Consider the following 10872-nt stretch of genomic DNA (forward strand, 5'->3'; position numbering starts at 1 on the left):
CACCATCACCCTAAACATCATCATCATCATCATCATCATCATCATCATCATCATGACCACTACATTCATCAACATTTCCTATAAAAATCAACCAGAACCAGTAAGAGTTATAATTTTCCTTCGATCAGCTACCAATATGATTATTGCATTCCTATGGTAAGTTTAAGAAGTTCATCACATATAAAACATCACCAATAGCGTTCCAATAGTAGCCATGTACCTATAGCAATATTGTTCCCCAAGTAACATACCTACATATAGCAGATATGTTAAAACACTTTCCACAGAAATATTCAAACAGCAACAGTATTCCTGAAGTAACACAATATACTAGTAAGTGTTCCAAGCTAACAATACATTAATTACAGTAGTTCTACAGTATTGTAAAATGTATCAATTACATGGTTACTTTGGTAACACTATTACCGTAGTGACAATGGATGAACAAGCATGAATACAGAAATCAGGTTTCATTAAAAAAGTTTTCAAAGTTATCACAGGCATTTTACTACAAAGACTGAATCTCATAGATTTTGTTTACTGTACCTGTGTAACCCATGTTCCACAGAATCTCGGCCTGAAGAGCACTCACAATCTGTAACAAAACATAACATACTCAACACAGCATTGACATTTCTTCATTTACTTAAATTTCAGGGCTATAAGACGTATGCATATATAGGCCACAGAGCCAACTTTTATCAATTTGATCCACATATCAGCCACACTAACATATAGGTTATATCCTTTCTTAGGATATAGTTATCATTATGTTGACCAAAGTTTGTCCAAACAGACAACAGAAACCAATTTATCAAGATCGTAAGTGAAACAAAATGAAGTTTGCAAATGAATTATACACAAATAATTCTCTATCTTATTTATTTTTCAAAATACTTATAATAGTAAATATCAAACTTGTTTGACTTTGGGTATTCAAAGATTGTCTATGCACAAATATAGGGCGTGATCGACGTTGCATATGGTTGCAGCTCACAATCCTCAAAATATGGTATTTCAATTCAAAAGACCCAAAGGCTCAATAACAGAATTGATAAGGTTGTAAGATAAATAAACATTCTAATTAAGAGGCTTAATATGTAAACATGGTTTTCTGACACACAAGAAGATAATTCAATATATCTTATACCAGATAAACTTAACACAAGTATCAGGATAGATAATGGAAGTGTGTCAAAGTATTTGGAACAGTGATGACATACCTGCTTTGGAACAGCTCTGAGGAGACGTCTATTTCTGTATCGGACTGGGGAGTGCCAGTAAGTTGCGCTCTGTAAACATGTCATAATTGACAGCTATAGCCTATACAGTATACATACCTTAAGTAACATGAGTATAAGAATAATCTGATTTTTTACTTTCAAATCTCCATCTCAATTAAAAACTTACTCTGTTAATCCTTAATGTTTCAGAAACATATAATATACAGGTAATACTGAAAATACATTTTAACAAGAGATCCTAGTTGGATCTTGGTGCCCACCATTGTTTGATCTTTATTTGCTCTTTGAATGATAAATTTTAACATTCCTTTGCAGAAATAGCAATGAAAATCTTTACCTACTAATCCAAGACAGTCACTTGGAAACCATTTTGTTTTTTCTGATCAGTCTAAAAATCTAACAAGTACAAGTTGAGACCAAAGGAAAGATACATAGTTAATTTGAGAGAGACCCATTTAGTACTTCTTAAGAAATAGGGATAACAAACTTTATTCAGCAAAATACAAGATGGCTGCCTGTCAGCCATTTTGTTTTTCTGATCAGTCCCAAACTCAAATAGGCAAAACTAGGGACAAAGAGAAAACCTATACTCAAAATTTGAGATTTTGGTGGGTTTTTTTTATCAGTACAGAACAGGCACAAATAAGGATCAAGGGAAACATACACATGAAATTTGAGAAAGATTTATGCTGCAGTTCTCAAGATATAGTGATAACAAACTTTAAATGTCAAAATCCAAGATGACCATCTGTTGGTCATTTTGTTTTTCTGATCAGTCCCAAAATTAAATGGGCACAACTAGGGACAATGGGGAACCTACATAGGAAATTTGAGAGAGATCCATCCAGTACATTCAAGTTATAGCAATAACAAAGATTGTTTACGGATGGACGGACAGACCAAAGATGTAGGGCAATTTGAATAGCCAACCATCTGACAATGGTGGGCCAAAAACTCATTTTTTCCCTGTGCGTACTATTAGTTGACCGTCTTTTTCTCATGTACCAGTTTTAATTCCACGCAGCAGAGAAAATTAACCTTTGGCTTAAATAGCAAAACTATGGACAGGTAAACTTGGCATCGTAGGTCTGATCCCAAGCAGGCACACTACTTGCTTTGATGCTACACACTTACAGAGGGGGCTTATCTGATGTTAAACATAATTATACAAAAGCTATATAATACCAGTCAGGAGTAAGCTGACCATCACTAGTAAGCCTATATAACACACTGTAACAGTTTCTAATTTGACATTTTAATTAGATCAGATAACCAATCATTATGGTAATTTAAAAATAATTCTCTACCAGAGAAAGACTTTGACGGTTTCTGTTTCTTTTTGGACCACATGAGGCTTGGCAGGGTTCATCACTGTCCGTGCAGTTGCATTCTTTCATCTCCTTGGTATTTCTGTCTGTATGGATTTCCTTTTCAGAATTACTGACCACTTCGTCCTTATTGTAACCCATATCTACAGAAAATAATCATCATATCAGTAAGCTGCCTCAATCACAGACAACTATCATGTATTGAGATAGGACACTTCCTGTTTAGTTTTAAAAGAAATCATTGGTATTTGGAGTGTATCATTCCCTTAACAGATAGAACATAATCACTACTTATTATCTACTTTTCATACTTCCATAATGGAAATGATTTTCTGGCGATGTTTACTTTCAAAACATTCATTTAACTTAAGTCAGTTTGAATGTTTGTGTAAAAATAGAAAAGGATTGACAAAATCCATTGAATTAAATTGGGTCTTTAAGTTACACTATATCAAGACAACCCAGTTCGTTCATACTTTGAACAACATGTCCTAGTAAACATATCAGTATAATTACATCCTTTTGTTCTCAAAATCAAATCCTTCACCATATGTCTAACACATTTAACGAAACAAGATATCATCAAAACAATGGGAACATCACATATTATAGGATGAGAGTCACTTAAGATCTTATCTTGTTGATATGTCACCATTAACTGGTAAATAAATTTCAATACATAAATTGTCAAACCAAAATGATTTATCCTACTGAACTTTAAATAGCGTATTTAAGTTGGTTGACTACAACTGTTTTGCAATCAATTCATTTTTGAGTTTATAGACTTGTTCATGTGATTAACTTTATATGGATAATTTGAGTTGGATGATTACATGATTGCCAACTAGTTAATTGTTAGGTGTAGAGAACCTGACTAAGGATGATGTAGTTAATTGTTAGGTGTAGAGAACCTGACTAAGGATGATGTAGTCAATTGTTAGGTGTAGAGAACCTGACTAAGGATGATGTAGTCAATTGTTAGGTGTAGAGAACCTGACTAAGGATGATGTAGTTAATTGTTAGGTGTAGAGAACCTGACTAAGGATGATGTAGTCAATTGTTAGGTGTAGAGAACCTGACTAAGGATGATGTAGTCAATTGTTAGGTGTAGAGAACCTGACTAAGGATGATGTAGTCAATTGTTAGGTGTAGAGAACCTGACTAAGGATGATGTAGTCAATTGTAAGGTGTAGAGAACCTGACTAAGGATGATGTAGTCAATTGTAAGGTGTAGAGAACCTGACTAAGGATGATGTAGTCAATTGTAAGGTGTAGAGAACCTGACTAAGGATGATGTAGTCAATTGTTAGGTGTAGAGAACCTGACTAAGGATGATGCAGTCAATTGTTAGGTGTAGAAAACCTGACTTAGGATGATGTAGTCAATTGTTAGGTGTAGAGAAGCTGACTAAGGATGATGTAGTTAATTGTTAGGTGTAGAGAACCTGACTAAGGATGATGTAGTCAATTGTAAGGTGTAGAGAACCTGACTAAGGATGATGTAGTCAATTGTAAGGTGTAGAGAACCTGACTAAGGATGATGTAGTCAATTGTTAGGTGTAGAGAACCTGACTAAGGATGATGTAGTCAATTGTTAGGTGTAGAAAACCTGACTTAGGATGATGTAGTCAATTGTTAGGTGTAGAGAAGCTGACTAAGGATGATGTAGTTAATTGTTAGGTGTAGAGAACCTGACTAAGGATGATGTAGTCAATTGTTAGGTGTAGAGAACCTGACTAAGGATGATGTAGTCAATTGTTAGGTGTAGAGAACCTGACTAAGGATGATGTAGTCAATTGTTAGGTGTAGAGAACCTGACTTAGGATGATGTAGTCAATTGTTAGGTATAGAGAACCTGACTAAGGATGATGTATTCAATTGTTAGGTGTAGAGAACCTGACTAAGGATGATGTAGTCAATTGTTAGGTGTAGGGAACCTGACTTAGGATGATGTAGTTAATTGTTAGGTGTAGAGAACCTGACTAAGGATGATGTAGTTAATTGTTAGGTGTAGAGAACCTGACTAAGGATGATGTAGTCAATTGTAAGGTGTAGAGAACCTGACTAAGGATGATGTATTCAATTGTTAGGTGTAGAGAACCTGACTAAGGATGATGTATTCAATTGTTAGGTGTAGGGAACCTGACTTAGGATGATGTAGTCAATTGTTAGGTGTAGGGAACCTGACTTAGGATGATGTAGTTAATTGTTAGGTATAGAGAACCTGACTAAGGATGATGTATTCAATTGTTAGGTGTAGGGAACCTGACTTAGGATGATGTAGTTAATTGTTAGGTGTAGAGAACCTGACTAAGGATGATGTAGTCAATTGTTAGGTGTAGGGAACCTGACTAAGGATGATGTAGTCAATTGTTAGGTGTAGAGAACCTGACTAAGGATGATGTATTCAATTGTTAGGTGTAGAGAACCTGACTAAGGATGATGTAGTTAATTGTTAGGTGTAGAGAACCTGACTAAGGATGATGTAGTCAATTGTTAGGTATAGAGAAGCTGACTAAGGATGATGTAGTCAATTGTTAGGTGTAGAGAACCTGACTAAGGATGATGTAGTCAATTGTTAGGTGTAGAGAACCTGACTAAGGATGATGTAGTCAATTATTAGGTGTAGGGAACCTGACTAAGGATGATGTAGACAATTGTTAGGTGTAGAGAACCTGACTAAGGATGATGTATTCAATTGTTAGGTGTAGAGAACCTGACTAAGGATGATGTAGTTAATTGTTAGGTGTAGAGAACCTGACTAAGGATGATGTAGTCAATTGTTAGGTATAGAGAAGCTGACTAAGGATGATGTAGTCAATTGTTAGGTGTAGAGAACCTGACTAAGGATGATGTAGTCAATTGTTAGGTGTAGAGAACCTGACTAAGGATGATGTAGTCAATTGTTAGGTGTAGAGAACCTGACTAAGGATGATGTAGTCAATTGTTAGGTGTAGGGAACCTGACTAAGGATGATGTAGTCAATTGTTAGGTGTAGAGAACCTGACTAAGGATGATGTATTCAATTGTTAGGTGTAGAGAACCTGACTAAGGATGATGTAGTCAATTGTTAGGTATAGAGAAGCTGACTAAGGATGATGTAGTCAATTGTTAGGTGTAGAGAACCTGACTAAGGATGATGTAGTCAATTGTTAGGTATAGAGAAGCTGACTAAGGATGATGTAGTCAATTGTTAGGTGTAGGGAACCTGACTAAGGATGATGTAGTCAATTGTTAGGTGTAGAGAACCTGACTAAGGATGATGTAGTCAATTGTTAGGTGTAGAGAACCTGACTAAGGATGATGTAGTCAATTGTTAGGTGTAGAGAACCTGACTAAGGATGATGTAGTTAATTGTTAGGTGTAGAGAACCTGACTAAGGATGATACAATACCTAGGATTTCCATTCTGATATCAACCCATCTGTATTAAATACCACAACATAATGGTGACAGGTCGACTCATGCTGTTTAAACTCTACTACAATGAGTTTGTTTTATATTCTATACCTGGTATAAACTTGAGTGTCCTTGTCACTTGTTTGTGTGGTGTAACTCGACGAACTAGTGGATGATCCTGAAGTCCTTCTACTCCTGCCTGTCCTCCATCACTCAACTGTAACACAAATAAATTATGATGTTACAAGGGCACCATCAACTCGATGCTGGTAATAAATATCTGTAACAAAAGCTAAACTTCAGCACAATACCTAACAATTTTTATCTCTGTATGTCTATACCATACATGAATTACGAATATTATAGATAACACTTTTTCATCATGTTCAATTTGCTTACAATATGAATCCATAAAAAAATAACCAGTTACTGACATTACTGAGAAGCTAAATATATTGATAATATATTTTTAACTTTAAATGTGAGATGTAATACCTCACAAGTAAAACAATCATACATTTTTACAGAAGATGGCTAACCTTACTTATACAGAAATTTTAGTTGAGTTTAACAGTTATGAAGTTATAGCCCAGAAAAGCTCTCAGATAGATGGGCAGATGGATGGATGAAGCCCAAATTAATACCCCCTGCATTCGCATTTTGTGGGAGATAAAAAAAAATTAATGAAATTATTACTTACGAGTTGACATCATCCAAAATCAGGGTGAAGTGTTTTCTCGTTAAAAAATACATGATCGTAACAAGCAAGATGGGAAATTACCTATTGGTAAAGATTTTACCACAGAGGTCTGAGTGGAACATGGACAAAAACTGTGTCAACTTTATATGACAATCTTTATTCTCTTTCACGTTAGATATCACAACAGAGAAGCCATGTGCACTTACTTGTGTATTGCAAAAGTTAGCGTTGACATACTAGTATGCAGAGTCTACATTAGGTCTAGATTTATTAATGATTAAAATGGACCTCATTGGTATTCATGAAGCATATCTGTGTGTTTTACAATTAAACAATTATTGATTTGTCATAACAAGGATAGTATTCCCCCAATTATCTTATCAAACTGTGTAGTGAAAGACTGTTATTCTTTGGTAAAGTACACTTGCATGCATTCCATGCTCTGCATATTAATTACTTGCAATACAGATTTGGAGTGGCCTCAATATGTGTCAGCTAGCATGTACATGATGTGACAGTGTGACATGACAGAAAACCTCACTCGCAGAGATTTTAATTACCAGGTTTGTGCATAATATTGTGTGACAAGGCTTACAAAACCAGAGATGCTTATGTGTTATATATGTCTCTAATAGAAAGCGTAAAATGATTATAGGATGAATTCTTCCCTGTAATGAATTTTACTTCCTGTCTTATCAACATATAACAAGTACTAAGAATAAGATGACACTGCTCTCAAGTTGTGATTGACAAAAATTTATCTTTCGGCAACTCAAAAAATTTCACAAATATCAACATGAAACTCAATACAAGGATGTATTATAATCATATTAATAATACATCTTTTGAAGCTGCTAACTTCTTTTGAGTATTTTAGGCGATAGTGTCTGAAGACGCATTACTTAAACTCAAATAAAACCTACACATGTGTCAAGCTGTCAATCTCATTGGATGAAAATCATCATAACTCTATCATTTTTCAGTTATGAGACTGAAACTTCATGTATTAATGTACTATGTTTTTATTAAATTTCATATCTTTTGATGTCACTAAATTTTCTTATTTTAAGATATACATTTGAAGAAGCTACACTTGAGTGTGATACACAATGTACAGTTCTGCCAGCGATCAAGGAAAATTCAAGTCTTCAATGCTCAATCAATTTTACAAATATCAACATGAAACTTGGTAAATGAGAGTATTGTGATCACGTCTATAATGTTGCTGTAACTATATTAATTATTCTAAAATAGATTTTCTACAGTCTTTTAGACTTTTAGAAAGACCACTAAGAATACAAGTCAATGATCCCATAATTCTGCATGTTCCACCATACTGTTCCGCCTCCGAGAACCCGCTGCAAACCAGGCAATAATAGTTTGTGATAGACGCAATCCTCAATATGAAAACTTTCATGAACACCTAGTCTGTCAATTTAGATAAGCTTTTTGTATAACATACCGTTGTCTCATAGCGACAGTATGCATGCATGATACTGTTTTGAAAGACAGCATCATTGTTTATTGCAAACGACTCCCACTAGGTGGTGTGGTGAACTCAGAATATTTCCACAAATCAGAAAGCTAAGATTGGCATCTAGTTCCAATGGCTTTGACAATAGACTGAAAGGGTAGTTGTGTTATGTTTATCATCAAAAATGTTTACCTATAACACTGATGATTTTCAATATATGTTTGTGCTCAGTTGTAATAGAGGGCTACAAATATCAGCAATATCAATAATTTCCATCATAATATACTGGTATAGGTTGTAAAAATTCTTTTTTAACATTATCCTAATCAATCTGCTTGCAAAACTCACCTTGACCACTTCGAAATCGCTGGGATAATCATTAGCTGGGTTGTTTCTCGGCATGATTTTCCATGAAACCACATTTGAGTTATGGAGGGCAGCTGTTAAATAACGTTTCCTTGTTTGTGCTTTATAATATCCATTAAACGTTACAATATATTCTGAAACAGACCAAAATGTGAAAAATGTTAAATCATCAATAGATCTTGACCTATCTGAAACATCTTGTGATAAAGTTAAATGTGATTTCATAGTCATTACTTGGATGAAAAAAAACATGCAATGTAAATACAAAGTATCTATATCCCTATATTGTTTATAAGCAAAACATTTTGGGGAAGTCAAATTTAGGGAAAATCTGACAAAAACAGGAATATCATTACCTTAAAAATATGAAACATATCTTATAATTCAGTAATTGGTAACATAATTCAGAAGACAAAGTAAACCAGATTTAAATGTAAAGAATATATATTGACAAAAACCAAATAGAAGAGCTCCATTTTCATTTGAGAACGTGTCTATTTCATAACCCTGAACAATATTCATATTTACAAATAATTAATCCAATGCATCTTTGGTTTTAGTAAACTTGGACTATAAATAATTACAAAAATCACACTCACCATGATCAACAACCTTGCTACCATATTCAATTTTGATGTTTTCCAAAGGTGATGTTTCATTACATTTAACATTGTCAGTCAGTTGGCTTCCGGGTACGAGTAAAAACAATAGCAGTAACGTCAACAGCATAACTGTACGTCGGAATAACTTCCCAAAAATCTGGGCATACATTTTGTGAAATTCTGACACAGTTATGATGCTACATTTCCAGATCTAATTTTTGGGCCTTTACTTCTTTGTATTAATTCCAATATGAAGACATTTGTCGCAATGGAAACACAGTATTATCTTCTATACTGGCAACATTTCTGCTTGACTTCTGTGACCGAAGCTAAAAACCAAAGAGATTATTTTTAAAATAGGTATAGATTGTATTATAATTTACATCACATTTATGTATTAAGGAAATTATCTAGGAATGTTCAAATCTCTTTTTATCAAAATCAACAAAATATATATGAGTGACACCAACATTAACTGTCTAATTGAAAACATATTAAATGTTAACCTGCCTGTTCAGTGCAATTGGCAGGTCAGATGCATGTTGATTTATTGTTGCCTAAGTTGTATATGACCATAATAATATTTCATAGCTATACTAAATTGACCAAAAACAATATTATTTCAGATACAAATGCATGTGCACAAATTTGACACTTGCAACTTACTGCAGATATCTATAAACAACATCAGAACAAACTGCAAATAAATTTTGATTCAAAACAAGAGCAATTATTAACTCATTTTATTCTCAACAAAACTGATTGCATTTGCTTATGGTACTGTTATGGACATTTCAATGTTAAACTCTGAACATAATTGAAAGCTAAAGTGAAGACAGAAAAACACACACTTGAATGGCTTAGAAATAGTAGATACAAATAAACTTGTTTTGCTTTGAAATGAATTTTTAAAAATCTCTGGGTACTCTGTGGGAATAATTGTTTAATTCATCGCATCCATGGTGGAGGCATTTTCTACCACTTTTTGTTAAGTATCTCTGTTCTGTCTCTGAAATGAGCATAATCGGTATAAATGTATATACCAATAAAAAGCCTAATAAATGCGAGTCTACTGCTGTCATTGCGCCTCGAACCAATATTCATGGGGAAAGTAGTCACAAATTCATACTTTATTGCACAGATAACAACAGATTCATTTTATTTAAGCTGCTTTTTACCAAGTCTGTTTCGCCATAAAGACCTATTTTACCGATGAATAGTTATTATCTTATAGCTATAAAACAACGTATCGCGACCTGATCGGTGTATGTAGGAGACTTGACTGCCAAATGTAATGAAACAAATGGCATGTCCAGTTCATAAATATTTTATATCTCATGGTAAAGTTAAGAAAGACAAAATGATCAAATGTACATTTTTTAAATGCGAGTTTTAGTCGGTGACAGTTTCAATACAGACATCAATGTTTCATGATTTTCGGTGCATCGTAAGTATAAAATAGTAACTACATTAATATCAGTGATCGAAGATAAAACTTTAACGTACCCATCTCGTGTACTCAAGGTAAACTTCAATATGAGATCACTGGCAGATTTATAAATTTGTTAACATAGCAAAATAATCAAAAAAATCTTTCCTGTCCTCTTCTATAACTTCACGCCAGCAGCCATTTTTCCATTAATCACCTTTTGTGTACACTGATGTAAGGACAGTTTTGATTGGCTGGTTGCAAAGATTCCTGAAATTTATTACTTCGGAACTTCTCTGACGATATCATTATTCTAGATAACAATATACGAG

The 10872-nt window shown here is 34.0% G+C and overlaps 1 protein-coding gene across 1 annotated transcript in view; it reads right to left on the reverse strand.

Annotated features, from left to right (window-relative positions):
• Positions 1–10718, reverse strand: part of LOC132554905 (membrane-bound transcription factor site-1 protease-like) — a 28039-nt gene extending 17321 nt beyond the window's left edge. Inside the window, exons 1-7 of the mRNA XM_060219235.1 lie at positions 10618–10718; positions 9109–9440; positions 8492–8643; positions 6081–6186; positions 2552–2715; positions 1224–1292; positions 547–595 (exon numbers count right to left, since the gene is read on the reverse strand). Of these exons, the coding sequence (XP_060075218.1) occupies positions 547–595; positions 1224–1292; positions 2552–2715; positions 6081–6186; positions 8492–8643; positions 9109–9280 (712 nt within the window). The 5' untranslated portion in view covers positions 9281–9440; positions 10618–10718. The remainder of the gene's footprint in view (positions 1–546; positions 596–1223; positions 1293–2551; positions 2716–6080; positions 6187–8491; positions 8644–9108; positions 9441–10617) is intronic.
• Between the last annotated feature and the right edge of the window lie 154 nt (positions 10719–10872).

Source organism: Ylistrum balloti, unplaced genomic scaffold, assembly GCF_031769215.1.
Source record: "Ylistrum balloti isolate Yb309-2 unplaced genomic scaffold, AGI_CSIRO_Ybal_v1 Utg370450, whole genome shotgun sequence".
Classification (NCBI taxonomy): Eukaryota; Metazoa; Mollusca; class Bivalvia; order Pectinida; family Pectinidae; genus Ylistrum; species Ylistrum balloti.